Source organism: Pseudorca crassidens, chromosome 3, assembly GCF_039906515.1.
Source record: "Pseudorca crassidens isolate mPseCra1 chromosome 3, mPseCra1.hap1, whole genome shotgun sequence".
Lineage (NCBI taxonomy): Eukaryota > Metazoa > Chordata > Mammalia > Artiodactyla > Delphinidae > Pseudorca > Pseudorca crassidens.
The window spans coordinates 124185677-124205083 of NC_090298.1; the positions used below are offsets into that span (position 1 = coordinate 124185677).

General features: G+C 41.4%; 1 protein-coding gene across 1 annotated transcript; it reads left to right on the forward strand.

The window, feature by feature from the left end:
- Positions 1-8789: 8789 nt before the first annotated feature.
- SCGB3A2 (secretoglobin family 3A member 2) lies at positions 8790-12050 on the forward strand. Its single transcript, XM_067730120.1, has 3 exons — positions 8790-8844; positions 11320-11522; positions 11919-12050. The coding sequence occupies exons 1-3, from the start codon at positions 8790-8792 to the stop codon at positions 11940-11942; spliced, it is 282 nt and encodes a 93-aa protein (XP_067586221.1). The 3' UTR covers positions 11943-12050.
- The last annotated feature ends 7357 nt before the right edge of the window (positions 12051-19407 follow it).

Genomic DNA, 19407 nt, shown 5'->3' on the forward strand with positions numbered 1-19407 from the left:
AGTTTTTTTCTTCTTTGATTTTGACACCACAGTTTTACAGTTCTGGTAGATTTTTATAGCTGTATCTTCAGAGCCTGTGGGGTTTGAAATGATTTCTGAGATCAGAACACGTTTTGCTCATATTGATGTTAAAAAAAAAAAAAGATCATTGAAATTAGTTCTGTCTTATTTCTCAGTTCCCTCTTTTGCCAATCAAAGAATGAGTCCTGAATTTTTTTCTAGATTTGATGGAACAATAACTATTATTTTATTATTGTAATATCTACGTGTAAACCAAGGATCTGAACATGCACCATCTCAATTAATCCATACAACCATATATGCTTAATATATGATCTTCCTTTATAGGTTAATGAGCTGAGATTCAGAAAGGTGAATGATTTGCTATGGGAATTAAATGAAAGAGATTGATTAAAACTTCTCTGACCCTAGTCAAATATTCTTTCTGTTTCATCATTAATGTAAATGAATAAAACTGGCAAACTGAGGCATGAACACAGGATAAGAAGAGAACAACTTTTTTTCTCTGGAGAACTGATTTAACTAAGAGAGGTGAGGGCATCCCTGGGGTTTGGCCTGGCATAGGGAGTCAGGGCCCAAGTAGAGTAAGAAGGGCATTTACTGAGGGAACACGGAATAGCAAGAGAGTCAAAGCCCTTGCAGTGAGAAGAGGGCATTTACATATACCTACATATGTATACATATCCTTTCTAGCTCTGTCCACTGGGAGGGCCTTGAAGCAGGACATCCTGATTGAAATGAGTAACCTAATACCTGGATGACTCCACAATATTACTTTTCTTCTAAAAAGAACTAAGGGTCACTTCTTGGAAAAAGAGTTTATTTGGGCTGGGGCAGAGAATATTGAAGATGAGCCTGGATCATCTTGTAATACCAGAAAGCAAGCACAAAGAATGACAAGGACACACCAAAAGGCAGGCAGGCCAGCTTGCAGGGGCTTTCACTGGCAATATTGGAGACATTTTGGTTATCAAATATAATATTACAGTAATGGATGATACTCCATTTAATAAAGTAGGAAACCCTGAGTCCCTTCTGGTATTTAAGCAGAAATTGAACGTTTGATTAGGAATGGGATATTTACATAGTTTGAAAGTAACTTCCCACAAAACAATTGTTAATTAAACAGGAAAATGAGCAAAATGGAGAAGTCTGGCAGACTTCACCTTAGTCATGAGATCAAGATGAGTAGTTCAAATCGGTAAGGGGAAGAATCATGTACCAACTGATAGGATACACTGAGAACACAGCCTGGCTTCTTGCATAACCAGAACCTGCCAATGAGGAAACATCAGATGAAGCCAAACTGAGCAACATTCTACAAAAAAACTGGCCTGTGGTCTTCAAAAATTTCATGAAAGTCAAGGCAAGGCTGAGCAACTTCCAGATTGAAGAAGACTAAAAAGACATAATGGCAAAGTGTAATACATGATTCTGAACTGCATCCTTTTGCTACAAAGGACAGTATTCAGATAGTTGGTGAAACTTGAATTAGGTATAATTCAGTAGGTGGTAGTAAAGTATCAATGTTAAGTTCCTGATTATGGTCACGTAGGAGGGTGTCGTTGCACATAGTACCCACCAGTATTCCTTGAGTGACGGAGCATTGGGTCAGCAATTCAGTTTCAAATGGTTCCAAAAAAAATTCTTTGTACTGTACTCAGATCTTTTCTGTAAGGGTGAAGTTGTCTCAAATTAAAAACTTTATACCAGAAAAACCTCCATTATTTCTTTACTGGATACAGTGATTATCCATTCCCCTCCTTCTATTCTATAAAGCAAGCCAAAAGAAATACAGAATTCTTTAAAGAGAAAATTGTAAATAAAAATCCCCAAATATCATTCAAAATTAAGTAATGGAGAAATGGTGTTGATGAACTTGTTGGTAATGGTGGCTGCTGTGAGGTTACAATTAGGAAGCTGGAAAACAAAACGTAGAGAGGGAAATAATGGTAATCATCATCATCATTATCATATCTAACATAAATAGAATGCTCATCCTGAGGCTTGCCAGGAGCCCACTCATCTTAGTAAAAAGGCCTATCCCTCCCTGTACTTTTGGTCAAGAGTCATAGTGTAAACATTTGGAAAGGGGGAAATGATTTATAGCAGAGGCACTGAGTGAGGACCTGTAACTTGGAAAAGTACACCATGAACTTTTCATGTTCTTCTTTGAGTCACACCCACAGGGTGAATGTGCAGTTTGGTTGTTTCTTGGAAGGGTGTTAACCTCACATATTCAAAAGCAGGCAAGGCCGAGGCCTTGACTTATTTAGTTGCTAAAGATACAATGAGCCACTTTTAGACTTAGACAATTTATCACTTTACATAGACAGCAAAGAGAAGAATAGACCAAAAGTGTCAGCTCCCTATCATCTTTGTCCCATGCATTAAAAAGGATGACAACGAAACAGAAGGGGTTGGATGACTCCAAGGCCGGTTGTGGGGAGCTAATTCTACACTGCAGCTGAGAGGCTTAGGTTTTAATATTCTGCAGTTCTGTTCCAAGGGGCGTTAGGGCAGAAAGTCCCACACCTCATAGGACCTGGGCAGCAATGTCTTACAACAGCTTCCCTGGAGAGATGTGAAGGCACGTGGGAGATGGCTCATAGCAGCTACTGTAGTCCTCCCATCTTCTCAGGTTCCAGGAGGATCGCTAGGTGTTCCCCCAAGACCCAGATAAGCAATGGTTCGACCCTTCACATATGTGGATCCCTGCAAGGTTACCAGGTAATATGGTAAAGTCATTCCCCTATAAAAGATAGTTGAAAGGTAGGACTTTCATGTCATGGAGAATGTCTGCTAGGCACTGAAGAGCTGCCCTCTGTGAGGGTTGACATCCTTGCTGGAAGGAAGTTATAGCAGATGCAATTCTGGCCCCCTAACAAGATAGTGACATTTGCTGTGAATGTGGGACTGCAACATGGATTGGGAGTACGGGGTCATCTGGGCCCAGACTCCTCACTGAATGGCCTTTCCGCTTCCCTTACACTAATCTGCTTTACAAACCCCTATGACCAGGTTTGCCCCTGCTCAAGAACCCATATTTCTCACTATGGATCAAGTCTTGCCAGACCAAGTGGTAGTCTCATTCAGGCCGTCAGAGTTTAGTTTTTTATAGCCGTACCTTCTCACTAACTCATCTGATGCAATTCATCGATTGTTTGATTGTAAACTAAACATTTGTTTGAAATTTGCCATGGTCAGGCATGTGGAAGAACAGTGCTGGAGAGAGAAAGAAGAAAGAGACTTTTTCCACACATCTTCCTTTTTAGCTTACTTGTCTCAGTTAGTTTCTTAAAATAAAACATTACAAATTCTACTTTTAGTTCTCATCTTCTCTTCTTATCCAAATTTTTGAATTCAAGAACCACTTGAAGTCATCTTTGAAACATCCAGCCTGGGCAAATCACTTTTCTCCTTTTTTGAGGCTTCCTAGATTTTTACTTTGATTTGGTCTTGATTTACGTGTCATTTCCTGTGTTTCACCCTCATGGGCTCATGTTCCATTTGGATTTCCTTGCAGTGCCTCTAAAGGGGCTAAAAGTTAGCCTTAAACAACAGTGGACTGATTTTTCACTAAATAGGATTCAATCAATAGGGAAGAGAGCCAGGAACAGGTTATTATTATTTTTGCTTTTCTCCAAACTCTATAAGGTTGGTATTCAAAGCTGTGACATTTGATTGTTACATGCTTGTGTTTTCAAGACAAATTTTGAGGCTATATCCTGTTTTATTTAGGTTTCACTTTAAGTCACTTTGACCATCCAATTTACAGAAAGTAGAAGAGAAGATAATGAGCTCTACTTGGATGTCTCCAGTGTGACTTCCCAATAACTGTCTCTTTTCAGCTAGAAGAAAGAGTGTGAGATGAAATCTCAGGCTGATTCTTTTCTTTTTCTGATTTGTGTCTTGAATCTACATTCAGCTGGCTTCTTTAAAACTGTCATTCTCCTCACAGAGACAAAAAGGACACTTTATATCTTTCCATCTGTTTGTGTCATCTTCAATTGCTTTCATCAGCATCTTACTGTTTTTGGAGTACAGGTCTTTTGCCTCCTTAGGTAGGTTTATTCCTAGGTATTTTATTCTTTTTCATTCAATGGTAAATGGGATTGTTTCCTTCGTTTCTCTTTCTGATCTTTCATTGTTAGTGCATAGGAATGCAACCTAATTTTGTATCCTGCAACTTGACCGAATTCACTGATGAGCTCTAGTAGTTTTTCTGGTGGTGTCATTAGGATTTTCTATGTATAGTGTCATGTGATCTGCAAACAGTGACAGTTTTACTTCCTCTTTTCCAATTTGGATTCCTTTTATTTCTTTTTCCTTTCTGATTGCCATGGCTAGGACTTCTAAAATTATTTTGAATAAAAGTGGTGAGAGTGGGCATCTTTTTCTTGTTACTGATCTTAGAGGAAACGCTTTCAGTTTTTCACCATTGAGTATGATGTTAGCTGTGGGTTTGTCGTATATGGCTGTTATTATGTTGGACTTACTGACTTGCTTCTAACAGTTTCCTTTAATATAATTAAGATGAGGCAAGAGTCATGCCGGCTTTCTTCCTGCTGTATTCCCAGAATTTACCACAGAGGCAGATCCACCAAACATGCTCCATAAATACTTGTTGAATGGCTAATTGAACTTCCACTCTCGCTTATAAATTTAATCTCCACAAAAAATTCATTCGAAAAAACTTTGAAAATTAATTTAGAAATACTGGCATTCATCTCCTTTTCATTTCTTTTCATGAATTAATTTACTAACAAATGCTTACTGGAAAAGCATATTAATTAAGTGTTTAAAGGTAAAGAAATACAAATCAGAAGAAAGGACTCAAATTCTGGCCACATTATATATTATCTAAGTGACCTTGGCAATTAATTCATTGCTTCCAGCTTCAGACCTCTCATTTATAAAATGGGATAAAAGCTCTTATCTTCAGGGGTTTTATGAGAATGAAATGGACACCATATGCAAAGTTAGGGCCTGGCACTGATTGGTGGTTCTTAATAACATTATCAAGTGTGTAGGATTCTGTGTTAGGATCCAAATGTGAACAAGACAAAGCCGCCTGAGATGTTAACAAACATCTGGGAAAGAAAACATTAATACAAATAAGATCAGTATCAGTAGCATAACAAAGGCACAAGAAAAGCATAGAAGGCTGTTTTAAAATATGTTTTATTATTATTCAGGTCATCAGATCAGGAGATAACTGCCATTGAAAAGATAGCTTGTTTTACTGACAGATTCCCAAGAAAAGTGTCCTGCCACACCACAGGGCAGTAAGGGCACATGGGAGGCGCTGGGTTTGTCAGGAGGGTGGGGCAGGTGAGTGGGCAGGAGCCTTTACTCAAACTTCCCAGGAGTTTTCCATGGGAAGGGGTGGGGAGACAGGGTAAGCAGGTTTAGGATAGGCTAGTTTGAATAATTTCAGTGGGCTCTGGGGTGTAGGGACTGTCCCTAGTTGTGTGGTACCTGCCTGGGCCTGGGGGTGATTGAGGCAGGTGGACAGTGGCCCGGTGGAGGACAAGGACTCCCTGAAGGAGGTGGTTGGCAGTGTGGGCTCTGGATTGGTTGGTTTGCATATGAAAGGTACACTCCCAGGTGAGCCATTTGCTATCTCTAGTAATTAGCTAGCCCTGGGAGGGGCAGTCCCTCCAAGGTCAGCAAGCCTCTAAAATGTCAAAGCATCAGAAATATGGAATAAAAAGACATGACTAATACATGGGTTCAGAATGCAGGAAGCATGGGAGTAGCCAACTCTGAGTCTCTTTTCAGGTCTGACTGTACCCCCAGTCCTCTTGTTCTTTACAATCAGAGCACCCTATTAGCTTCTTCATAGGACTTACTACTAGTTCTTATTTGTTTATCTGTTTATTGTCTGTTTATCCCATACACTGTCAGCTCCACAAAAGCAAGAAATTTGCTTGCCTCATTTACTACTCCAGTCTTAGTTCCTGACAGTGTCAGGCACAGAGCAGATGCTCAATAACTATTTGTTGAACAAAAGAAGTGAAAACAGTAGTGCTTGAAGGTTATGTGATGTCTGTCTGTTCACGTGCACATATTACTGTTCATATATGTGTAAGCATGTGGACATTTGTGTTTGTGAGTGTGACAGAGAGAGAGAGGGTATGTGTGTGTGTGTGTGTGTGTGTTTTGCATGGAGGAGGTTCTAGCCTTTAGTCTAAGCCATCCATGTTTACTACCAGGTTTTGGTCAAGATGATGTCTGGTTGACTATTAGATGGGCCCACCAGAAATCTATTAGCACTTCCTGGGAAAGAACTGAGGTCTGAGGAACTTCCTGGGAAAGAACTCACCTCCAGGACCAGCAGACAAGCTGGAGACAGTGCCACACACTTCAGGGGTAGAAAGGGAGAAGCATCCGTTGTGTGTATTGCTCTATTTCTCCTGGATTGGTCCAGCTCCTTGTGGACTCATAACTTGGCAGTTGCGAGAGGGAGGCTACGTTTCCAAACAGAAATATCTGTTTTTTGCCAAAAGCTCTACTATATTGTAGTATGCTGTGTTAGTCAGAACATAGCCAGAAAGTCAAAACCATGCCAGGTGATCAAACAGGAAAAATTTAACTTGAAGGATAATTTACAAGATGCTAGAAAGGCAGTTAAAGCAACCAGGGGAAAGGCGAGTCAACTCTGAGATTAGAAAGTGCAGGAAGCTGCTACTACTTCTTTGCCGGGAGGGATAGGGAGAGCAGCTTGGGCCCGACTGGGGCTGCACCGTGGAAGCCGGATTGATGGTGGGACTGCCTGGTGTGTGAGGGACCGCAGATGAAAGGGCCTTTCTGGAAGGAGCTGGAGCCATGGAGAAGTGGCCGTCACTGCCCGAGATGTCTCCTGAAGCAGAGAGAGGGAGAAGCACCCTGATTTCTCCCTTTCTCTCCCCTCCAATCTTTCCCAGTGCCTCCCGTTAGCCGATCCTAACCAGAAAGCAGTTGGCTGGGAAGTCTGGAGACCACAGTTTGTAAAACTGAGCTTCCTATAGTGCAGGGCAGAGGGGGGGACATGCACAGAAAGGATGTGAGAGCAAAATGGAAACAACCAGCAGAGATGAGGGCAGTACAGTTTTCGTATCCTATAGAAAGGTCATAACATAAAAATAAAGGATGGCATCAACTCGCCACCACTTTACCACACACAACCTTGGCCCTGTGAGAGTTCTGGAACATCAACATCCCTGGCTAGGTGATAGTTCCCCAGGAAAAACTGAAGCCGTCTCTGGCAGAGAAAGCAGTAGAAGGGGCAGGATTGCGTACATGTGGCAGTAATACATGATCTCCTCCATGCAGTTTATAATGTAGCAGAAAACTAAAGAAATGGCAGTTATAACTCGGTAATGTACACAAATGAATAGCAGGTGACACTTGTTAGGTGTTAATCTTGGTTTGGTACAGTTATATCCTGGATCTACGTAACTACATTAAATCCTCATAACAATAACACACCCTCAAGTGGGGCCCCAACTCCTGGCCTTGCACCTAGAGGGGACTATGCCTTGACGTATCTTCCTCACAATGTTCTGAGTACCCCTTCAGTGGCAGGGGGAGGCTGGGGCCAGCAATGTCATTTGGTCAGGGAGTTCCGAGCTGGGACTGGGATCCACCTGGACCCTGGATCTTATTTCTCCCCTTCAAGTGTCGTTCTTTCTCTCTTTCCGGTACCAGATACCCCAAGGAACGCTAGGACTTGGGCTTACAAATAGGGTCATCCTAGGGCCCCATGGCTGAGTACTGGTTGCAGGAGGGCAGCCTTGCAAGCAGATTGTTCCTGTGGTCAGCACAATATTTCTTTTGCATGATTACAAGGGACTGGACTGCCAGAAGGGTACTGACATGCATATTTTGGTGACCCAAGTTGTCCATATAGATGGGGTGTTGTAAAAAAAATTTTTTTCTCAGGGTCACACACCTTTGAGACCATCTTGCTGTTAGCTGTTAAATGTCCCATTTTAGATGAGGAGAACAATACTATAGAATGAAATACGTCAAATCTAAGGTTACACAAAGAGTAAATATTGAATCCCAGGTTTTTAAAAAGGCATTTTGATTTTCGATCCTGAGCTATATGAGAACACAGAGAAGGCATGACCCTGGGTGTTCCCCAAATAAGTGGGAGACACTAGAAATGGTAGAAGATCTTGCCATAGTAGATGTGTGAACAGGGATGGGGTGGGTGGAGGTAAATTCCAGAGAAATGTGGCACTAGATGCCAGTAAGCTGAGTCTGTATTATTTCAGGGCTAAAGGGAGGTCGGGATTACTCCTACACCTGGCGAGCTCATCAGTTAATATGTTTCTCCAAACTTTATTAGGAAACTGGAGGAAAGCAACATAATTTTCACCCTCTTTAATCCCAATATGAAACCTTCCCTTCTTTTCAGAGTTCTTCCAGAAGGACTTTTAGAACTCTTTGCTTCCCACCCGCAACTCTGTTTAAGAGCTTATGCAAGAGATCCTTGAGAGTGTTTTAAGATAGGGCTTTGTTTCTCATGGGAACATGAGGGAAAACGGAAAAAAACCTCCAATTTGTTTAGTGAGAAAACACGACCTCCATGCTTTTCTTCCCTGGGGCGAGTCAAGTGGTAGTGACTGAAATTCAGGTCCCTGTTTGGTGTATAAATATGGGTGTGTGCAAAAGCCACTGCCACACTTGGTACAGCAAGGGGAACCACTGGCTTGGTGGACTCATTAGGTTTTCCAGTTTAATCTTAAACTCCAGGTAAATATCACAGATAACGTACAATGAAGCTGGTCACTGTGTTCCTGCTGGTGACCATCAGCATTTGCAGTTACTCTGGTAAGTAGCCGGGAACATATGATATTTCTCTATTTTTCTGTTAACAGGAACACAACTATTAAGCCTAGGCTCCCAGTGGAATATGGTGGAGGGAGTTTTAGAGCCACAGAATAGTAAGGTCAGAAGGGACTTCAGATGCCCCCTGCTCCCAGCTCCAAGCTCTAACCCAATACAAGTACCATCCCTGGTGTATCCTACAAAGAAGTTAACCAGCTACCACAGAGGTTCAACAAAAGCACTTCATTATTGAACTTTGGCCACCATTAATTTTCCTTAATTTTGAGTTAAGATCTGATTTTGTGACTTCTTTCTTTTATGTTTCTGAAACTATATGGAGTCATTCTTGCTATCATCTCTAATCAGATTGCAGCATTGGTTCTCTTGAGACATAGCTACATTTATCTGTTCAGACAATCAATGGGTATTTGCTGAATGGCTATAAGCTGTTGGTCACTGGATAGGCATTAGAAGATTCAGACCTGAATCAAACATAAATATTGTTCTCAAGGTTCTTACAGTCTGGCAAGGGAGAGAAGACTTCTACAGAAGTCACGGCCGTACTAGACCAGTCATTAATGCACAATGACAATACAAATAGAGCTCTGTGGGAGAGCTGAGGGGTGAACAGTTCCATTTCTAGGTAGGGTATAGAGTCTGATTTCTTGGAGGAGAATGGAAACTGATCCTTTCTTTTTGGAGGGAGTCATATAGGAAGAGATATTTGGGCGCATCTGCAAAATCCATCATCATGGCCACTGCTCATTTGGAGAACAAAAAGCTTTGAGGGTCTCCCCCCTGGAATATGTAGGTACGTACAAAGAAGACACTCACCAAAGTGTTGAAAGTAAGAAGTACGGCGATTAATCGTGAGAAACTGTGTGATACCCATGCCTACATTGGCAACTTTGGCTTGTGAATTTTTTTTGAATTTTTGAACTGATTTGTAACTTCACCAGTTTTGGCTATTTTGTTGTCCTTTAGTGTCTAAGGACACATGGGAAGACGTGGCAGCAGAAAGATGGGTGGAGGGGAAATAAATATCCCCCTTCTGGGGGAGAGTTTTGGAGGGAAAATGGGTGGTAGAAGATGAAGGGGAAATAGGTGCGCAAGCTTCATTTTTAAGATTTGAATGGGAAAATAAAAAGTATTACAAAGAGAATGAAGTACTGGCAGGGTCTTAGCCAGCAGGAGGATGTGTGTCTTATGTGTGCACTTCTGCATGTATGTATTTATACATACGCAAATGTGTTTTGTAAATATATGTATCATAAGCATTATCCTCATTCTCTAACCTCTTCTGTGTGAAAGTTATCTTTCTAAAGCTGAAGGTATAAAAATGCAATTATTCCATATAAGAGGCTTGATAGCTCCCCATTACCCTTGGGGAAAAAAATCTCAAACTCATCTGTATGACATTCAAGGCTTTGAAAATCCGCCCCACCCAAGTTGCAGCCTAACCTTCTTTATCCCTCCTTAGCACACCACACTGGAATTCTGAAGAAGACTCACCATCCTGTGTATGCACTTTCACCTTAATATCTCAATGCCTTGGTTAATTTTGTTCCTCTTTAAAATGCTGCTCCCCTTATTTACCTGTGATCCTGGCATTTGCCTCAAGACACATCTCCTGCAACATCTGTTCTTGGAAGATTCCTGTAGCATTCTCCTAGGTTAGAATTAATCATCACTTCTTTTGTGTTTCCATAGAGCTTTGTCCATAATATTAGCATAGCACATGCTGCACTGTGGCATACATAAATCTTTATTTTCCACCAGACTGTGAGTTCTCTGAGTGGAATATCTTGTTTTATTCATCTGTGTATCTGCACCAACTGGCATAGAGTCTGTATTCACTTATGTTTGTAGCATTGAGTTGGACTGGTTGGGAGCAGTTTCCTGGGCTGTGGTTGGGTCCATTCACATCTCCAAGTGGAGGTTCATTATGGCATCTTCCCTTTGGTTTCAAGCTTGTGGGCTATGGAGACAGCCACATGCAAACTATACTCCCATCTAGTGAATCACCAGTATCTTTTGAGTGCTTACTATATGCCCGGGTCTGTCCTAGGCGTGGGTGATGGTAGTGAATAAAACTCAAATTTCTTATTCTCTTGAATCCTACATACTAGTGACAGGATGAAGGCAAAGTAAAGGAATGAATAAAGATTTAATACTTTAAGTAGTGGTAAGAAAAAATAAAGATAGAGGGTGACGGGTGATACCATTTTAGATACATCTCTGAGAATGTAACATCTGAGGAGAGACCAAATTAGGAAGGAAGAAAGGCATGTAGTTATCTGGGGAAAGAAAGTTCTAGAGAGGTGGAATGGGAGGGGCAAAGGTCCGGAAGCAGATGTTTTCTTGAGAATTCAAGATGAGTAGGGCTGGAATGGAGCCATTAATGGAGAGAGTGGAAGGTGGTGAGGTCATACGAACTGGAATTGCCTTGTTTTACCTGGGATCTCTTTTGCTCCGCAGCTACCGCCTTCCTCATCAACAGTTTGCCACTTCTTGTCAACAAGGCTTTACCTTTACCTCTGGACAATGTTCTCCCAGTCATGGACCCACTTAAGCTTCTTCTGAAAACTCTGGGCATTTCTGTTGAGCACCTTGTGGAAGGGCTAAGGAAGTGTGTGAGTGAGCTGGGACCAGAAACCTCTGAGGCCGTGAAGAAACTGCTGGTAGCTACAGCTTGTGGGGCTGACTCATCAAAGGGCAGGGCTTAGTCACTGTGAGTGCTCACCCTCTCCACCCACTCCCACCCCACCTTGTTCTCATTTGTGAACCTGTATTTCCCCCTTGCTTACTGTACTCATACACATTTCACATGTCCTGGAATCTCAAGGAAAGTGCAATATCCACAGTTCTAGAAGGAATTTTTGAATGAGGCAGACGTATGCTAGTCGTGAAATGTGTGCCACGTCCCAGCTTTGTGATTCTGGATGGGACTTAAACACTCTGAGCTTTTGTTTCTTTGTAAGTAAAATGGTAGCGAAATAGGATAGTGACTATTTTTGGAGATGTGCTAATGATATGTAAGCTGCTCTTATTTTTAATATTGCCTTTTTGACTTTCAGGAGGCACTCTCATATTTGGTGTGACAGCAGAAAAAAGCAAGAGTGGAGGAGGGAGATGATGCTCTCCTCCACCCTGGCTGAAACTCCTTCCATCCTAAAATTCAGTGACCCCTGAAAAGAATGAATAAAACAATGAACAGACTTCAGTTTGTCCTATTTTTATTTGGGAAGCTCTATTCAGAAGGGCCTAACTAGATAATTTTTTCCTTGTGTTATAAACTCTAGAGAGCCTGTTGTTATAAAGACAGCTTGCATTTTCAGTAAGGAGTAATGATTTTTTCCATCTCCTTATCTCTAACTTGAATGTCTCCATTTTCTTCAACTGTTGTTTATCTGACAATGTTTCCAGATGCCTTATGTTCCTATTTCCCTACTTCTAAAGATTTTTTTTTCATCTTTATTGGAGTATAATTGCTTTACAATGGTGTGTTAGTTTCTGCTTTATAACAAAGTGAATCAGTTATACATATACATATGTTCCCATATCTCTTCCCTCTTGCGTCTCCCTCCCTCCCACCCTCCCTATCCCACCCCTCCAGGCGGTCACAAAGCACCAGGCTGATCTCCCTGTGCTATGCGGCTGCTTCCCACTAGCTATCTACCTTACATTTGGTAGTGTATATATGTCCATGCCTCTCTCTCGCCCTGTCACAGCTCACCCTTCCCCCTCCCCATATCCTCAAGTCCGTTCTCCAGTAGGTCTGTGTCTTTATTCCTGTCTTACCCCTAGGTTCTTCATGACATTTTTTTTTCTTAAATTCCATATATATGTGTTAGCATATGGTATTTGTCTTTCTCTTTGTGACTTACTTCACTCTGTATGACAGACTCTGGGTCTATCCACCTCATTACAAATAGCTCAATTTCGTTTCTTTTTATGGCTGAGTAATATTCCATTGTATATATGTGCCACATCTTCTTTATCCATTCATCCGATGATGGGCACTTAGGTTGTTTCCATCTCTGGGCTATTGTAAATAGAGCTGCAATGAACATTTTGGTACATGACTCTTTTTGAATTTTGGTTTTCTCAGGGTATATGCCCAGTAGTGGGTTTGCTGGGTCATATGGTAGTTCTATTTGTAGTTTTTTAAGGAACCTCCATACTGTTCTCCATAGTGGCTGAACCAATTCACATTCCCACCAGCAGTGCAAGAGTGTTCCTTTTCTCCACACCCTCTCCAGCATTTATTGTTTCTACATTTTTTGATGATGGCCATTCTGACTGGTGTGAGATGATATCTCATTGTAGTTTTGATTTGCATTTCTCTAATGATTAATGATGTTGAGCATTCTTTCATGTGTTTGTTGGCAGTCTGTATATCTTCTTTGGCAAAATGTCTATTTAGGTCTTCTGCCCATTTTTGGATTGGGTTGTTTGTTTTTTTGTTATTGAGCTGCATGAGCTGCTTGTAAATTTTGGAGATTAATCCTTTGTCAGTTGCTTCATTTGCAAATATTTTCTCCCATTCTGAGGGTTGTCTTTTGGTCTTGTTTATGGTTTCCTTTGCTGTGCAAAAGCTTTGAAGTTTCATTAGGTCCCATTTGTTTATTTTTGTTTTTATTTCCATTTCTCCAGGAGGTGGGTCAGAAAGGATCTTGCTGTGATTTATGTCATAGAGTGTTCTGCCTATGTTTTCCTCTAAGAGTTTGATAGTTTCTAGCCTTACATTTAGGTCTTTAATCCATTTTGAGCTTATTTTTGTATATGGTGTTAGGGAGTGATCTAATCTCATACTTTTACATGTACCTGTCCAGTTTTCCCAGCACCAATTATTGAAGAGGCTGTCTTTTCTCCACTGTACATTCCTGCCACCTTTATCAAAGATAAGGTGCCCATATGTGCGTGGGTTTATCTCTGGGCTTTCTATCCTGATCCATTGATCTATCTTTCTGTTTTTGTGCCACTACCATACTGTCTTGGTTACTGTAGCTTTGCAGTATAGTCTGAAGTCAGGGAGCCTGATTCCTCCAGCTCCATTTTTCGTTTTCAAGATTGCTTTGGCTATTTTGGGTCTTTTGTGTTTCCATACAAATTGTGAAATTTTTTGTTCTAGTTCTGTGAAAAATGCCAGTGGTAGTTTGATAGGGATTGCATTGAATCTGTAGATTGCTTTGGGTAGTGTAGTCATTTTCACAATGTTGATTCTTCCAATCCACCAACATGTTATATCTCTCCATCTATTTGTATCATCTTTAATTTCTTTCATCAGTGCCTTATAATTTTCTGCATACAGGTCTTTTGTCTCCTTAGGTAGGTTTATTCCTAGATATTTTATTCTTTTTGTTGCAGTGGTAAATGGGAGTGTTTTCTTGATTTCATTTTCAGATTTTTCATCATTAGCGTATAGGAATGCCAGAGATTTCTATGCATTAATTTTGTATCCTGCTACTTTACCAAATTCATTGATTAGCTCTAGTAGTTTTCTGGTAGCATCTTTAGGATTCTCTATATATAGTATCATGTCATCTGCAAACAGTGACAGCTTTACTTCTTTTCCGATTTGGATTCCTTTTATTTCCTTTTCTTCTATGATTGCTGTGGCTAAAACTTCCAAAACTATGTTGAATAAGAGTGGTGAGAGTGGGCTACCTTGTCTTCTTCCTGACCTTAGTGGAAATGTTTTCAGTTTTTCACCATTGAGGACAATGTTGGCTGTGGGTTTGTCATATATGGCCTTTATTATGTTGAGGAAAGTTCCCTCTATGCCTACTTTCTGCAGGGTTTTTATGATAAATGGGTGTTGAATTTTGTCGAAAGCTTTCTCTGCATCTATTGAGATGATCATATGGTTTTTCTCCTTCAATTTGTTAATATGGTATATCACATTGACTGATTTGCATATATTGAAGAATCCTTGCATTCCTGTAATAAACCCCACTTGATCATAGTGTATGATCCTTCTAATGTGCTGTTGGATTCTGTTTGCTAGTATTTTGTTGAGGATTTTTGCATCTATGTTCATCAGTGATATTGGCCTGTAGTTTTCTTTCTTTGTGACATCCTTGTCTGGTTTTGGTATCAGGGTGATGGTGGCCTCATAGAATGAGTTTAGGAGTGTTCCTCCCTCTGCTATATTTTGGAAGAGTTTGAGAAGGATAGGTGTTAGCTCTTCTCTAAATGCTTTATAGAATTTGCCTGTGACGACATCTGGTCCTGGGCTTTTGTTTGTTGGAAGTTTTTTTTTTTTTTTGCTGTACACGGCCTTTCACTGTTGTGGCCTCTCCCGTTGAGGAGCACAAGCTCCGGACGCACAGGCTGTGGACGCGCAGGCTCAGCAGCCATGGCCCACGGGCCCAGCTGCTCCATGGCATGTGGGATCCTCCCGGACCGGGGCACGAACCCGTGTCCCCTGCATTGGCAGGTGGACTCTCAACCACTGCGCCACCAGGGAAGCCTCTGCTGGAAGATTTTTAATCACAATTTCAATTTCAGTGCTTGTGATTGGTCTGTTCATATTTTCTATTTCGTCCTGATTCAGGCTTGGCAGTTGTGCGTTTCTTAGAATTTGTTCATTTCTTCCAGGTTGTCCATTTTATTGGCATAGAGTTGCTTGTAGTAATCTCTCAGGATCTTTTGTATTTCTGCAGTGTCAGTTGTTACTTATTGTTTTTCATTTCTAATTCTATTGATTTGAGTCTTCTCCCTTTTTTTCTTGGTGAGTCTGGCTAATGGTTTATCAATTTTGTTTATCTTCTCAAGAACCAGTTTTTAGTTTTATTGATCTTTGGTATTGTTCCCTTCATTTCTTTTTCATTTATTTCTGATCTGATCTTTATGATTTCTTTCCTTCTGCTAACTTTGGGGTGTTTTTGTTCTTCTTTCTCTAATTGCTTTGGGTGCAAGATTAGGTTGTTTATTCGAGATGTTGCCTGTTTCTTAAGGTAGGATTGTATTACTCTAAACTTCCTTCTTAGAACTGCTTTTGCTGCATCCCATAGGTTTTGGGACGTCGTGTCTCCGTTGTCATTTGTTTCTAGGTTTTTTTTGATTTCCTCTTTGATTTCTTCAGTGAGCACTTCGTTATTAAGTAGTGTATTGTTTAGCCTCCATGTGTTTGTATTTTTTATAGATCTTTTCCTGTAATTGATATCTAGTCTCATAACGTTGTGGTCTGAAAAGGTACTTGATACAATTTCAATTTTCTTAAATTTACCAAGGCTTGATTTGTGACCCAAGATATGATCTATCCTGGAGAATGTACCATGAGCACTTGAGAAAAATGTGTGTTCTGTTGTTTTGGGATGGAATGTCCTATGAATATCAATTAAGTCCATCTTGTTTAATGTATCGTTTAAAGCTTGTGTTTCCTTATTTATTTTCATTTTGGATGATCTGTCCATTGGTGAAAGTGGGGTGTTAAACTCCCCTTTTATGAATGTGTTACTATCGATTTCCGCTTTTATGGCTGTTAGTATTTGCCTTATGTATTGAGGTGCTCCTATGTTGGGTGCATAAATATTTACCATTGTTATATCTTCTTCTTGGATCGATCCCTTGATCATTATGTAGTGTCCTTCTTTGTCTCTTGTTTTAGTCTTTATCTTAAAGTCTATTTTGTCTGATATGAGAATTGCCACTCCAGCTTTCTTTTGGTTTCCATTTGCATGGAATATCTTTTTCCATCCCCTCACTTTCAGTCTGTATGTGTCCCTAGGTCTGAAGTGGGTCTCTTGTAGACAGCATATTTATGGGTCTTGTTTTTGTATCCATTCAGCCAGTCTGTGTCTTTTGGTGGGAGCATTTAATCCATTTACATTTAAGGTAATTATCGATATGTATGTTCCTATTCCCATTTTCTTAATTGTTTTGGGTTTGTTATTGTAGGTCTTTTCCTTCTCTTGTGTTTCTTGCCTAGAGAAGTTCCTGTAGCATTTGTTGTGAAGCTGGTTTGGTGGTGCTGAACTCTCTCAGCTTTTGCTTGTCTGTGAAGGTTTTAATTTCTCCATCAAATCTGAATGAGATCCTTGTTGGGTAGAGCAATCTTGGTTGTAGGTTTTTCTCCTTCATCACTTTAAATATGTCCTGCCACTCCCTTCTGGCTTGCATAGTTTCTGCTGAAAGATCAGCTGTTAACCTTATGGGGATTCCCTTGTGTGTTATTTGTTGTTTTTCTCTTGCTGCTTTTAATATGTATTCTTTGTATTTAATTTTTGATAGTTTTATTAATATGTGTCTCGGTGTGTTTATCCTTCGATTTATCCTGTATGGGACTCTCTATGCTTCCTGGACTTGATTAACTATTTCCATTCCCATATTAGGGAAGTTTTCAACTATAATCTCTTCAGATATTTTATCAGTCCCTTTCTTTTTCTCTTCTTCTTCTGGGACCCCTATAATTCGAATGTTGGTGTGTTTAATGTTGTCCCAGAGGTCTCTGAGACTGTCCTCAGCTCTCTTCATTCTTTTTTCTTTATTCTGCTCTGCAGTAGTTATTTCCACTATTTTATCTTCCAGGTCACTTATCCGTTCTTCTGCCTCAGTTATTCTGCTATTAATCCCTTCTAGAGTATTTTTAATTTCACTCATTGTGTTGTTCATCATTTCTTGTTTCATCTTTAGTTCTTCTAGGTCCTTGTTAAATATTTCTTGCATTTTCTCTTTTCTATTTCCAAGATTTTGGATCATCTTTACTATCATTCTGAATTCTTTTTCAGGTAGACTGCCTATTTCCTCTTCATTTGTTACGTCTGGTGGGTTTTTATCTTGCTCCTTCATCTGCTGTGTGTTCTTCTGTCTTCTCATTTTCTTATCTTACTGTGTTTGGGGTCTCCTTTTCACAGGCTGCAGGTTCGTAGTTCCCGTTGTTTTCGGTGTCTGTCCCCAGTGGCTAAAGTTGGTTCAGTGGGTTGTGTAGGCTTCCTGGTGGAGGGGACTAGTGCCTGTGTTCTGGTGGATGAGGCTGGATCTTGTCTTTCTGGTGGGCAGGTCCACATCTGGTGGTGTGTTTTTGGGTGTCTGTGGACTTATTATTATTTTAGGCAGCCTCTCTTCTAATGGGTGGGGTTGTGTTCCTGTCTTGCTAGTTGTTTGGCATAGGATGTCCAGCACTGTAGCTTGCTGGTCATTGAGTGAAGCTGGGTGTTGGTGTTGAGATGGAGATCTCTGGGAGATTTTAGCTATTTGATATTACATGGAGCTGGGAGGTCTCTTGTGGACCAGTGTCCTGAAGTTGGCTCTCCCACGTCAGCGGCACAGCACTGACTCCTGGCTGGAGCACCAAGAGCCTTTCATCCACATGGCTCAGAATAAAAGGGAGAAAAAGTTGGGTGAAAGAAAGAGGATAAAATAAAATAAAATAAATTATGATAAAATAAAATAACGTTATTAAAATAAATAATAAAAAATAATTATTAAGAAAAATTTTTTTAAAGAAATTAAGAAACAAACATACAAAAAAAAAAAAGTATGGACAGAACCCTAGGACAAATGGTGAAAGCAAAGCTGTACAGACAAAATCTCACACAGGAGCATACACATACAGACTCACAAAAAGAGGAAAAGGGGAAAAAATAATATATCTTGCTCTCAAAGTCCACCTCCTCAATTTGGGATGATCCGCTGTCTTTTAAAGTATTTCGCCTATGCAGGGTACGTCATGTTGATTGTGGAGCTTTAATCCGCTGCTCCTCAGGCTGCATGGAAACATTTCCCTTTCTCTTCTTTGTTCTCACAGCTCCTGGGGCTCAGCTTTGGATTTGGCTCCGCCTCTGCGTGTAGGTTGCCTGAGGGTGTCTGTTCTGCGCTGACAGGATGGGGTTAAAGGAGCAGCTGCTTCTGGGGCTCTGGCTCACTCAGGCCGAGGGGAGGGAGGGGTGCGGATGCGAGGTGAGCGTGCGGCGGCAGAGGCCGGCAGGACGTTGCACCAACCTGAGGCCGCCATGCTGGGGAAGTTGTCCCTGGATCACGGGACCCTGGCAGTGGCGGGCTGCACAGTCTCCCCGGAAAGGGGGTGTGGATAGTGACCTGTGCTCGCACACAGGCCTCTTGGTGTTGGCAGCAGCAGCCTTAACGTCTCATGCCCGTCTCTGGGGTCCGCGCTGTTAGCTGCAGCTCGCACGCCTCTTGAGCTCCTTTAAGCAGCACTCTTAATCCCCTCTCCTCGTGCACCAGGAAACAAAGAGGGAAGAAAAAGTCTCTTGCTTCTTTGGCAGGTCCAGACTTTTCCCTGGACTCACTCCCGACTAGCCGTGGTGCACTAACCCCCTGCAGGCTGTGTTCTCGCTGCCAACCCCAGTCCTCTCCCTTAGTCTCTGACCTAAGCCTGAGCCTCAGTTCCCAGCCCCACCCGTCCTGATGGGTGAGCAGACAAGCCTCTCGGGCTGGTGAGTGCTGGTCGGCACCGATCCTCTGTGCGGGAATCTCTCCGCTTTGCCCTCCGCACCCCTCTTGCTGTGCTCTCCTCCATGGCTCCGAAGCTCCCCCCCTCCACCACCCACAGTCTCCGCCCACGAAGGGGCTTCCTAGTGTGTGGAAACCTTTCCTTCT

Excerpts from the sequence above, each read along its gene's own strand:
- SCGB3A2 (XM_067730120.1), top strand. The coding sequence starts at position 8,790 with ATGAAGCTGGTCACTGTGTTCCTGCTGGTGACCATCAGCATTTGCAGT. Across the intron at positions 8,845-11,319 it reads CAGCATTTGCAGTTACTCTG|CTACCGCCTTCCTCATCAAC; the intron begins GTAAGTAGCCGG and ends TTTGCTCCGCAG. Across the intron at positions 11,523-11,918 it reads AGGCCGTGAAGAAACTGCTG|GAGGCACTCTCATATTTGGT; the intron begins GTAGCTACAGCT and ends TTTGACTTTCAG.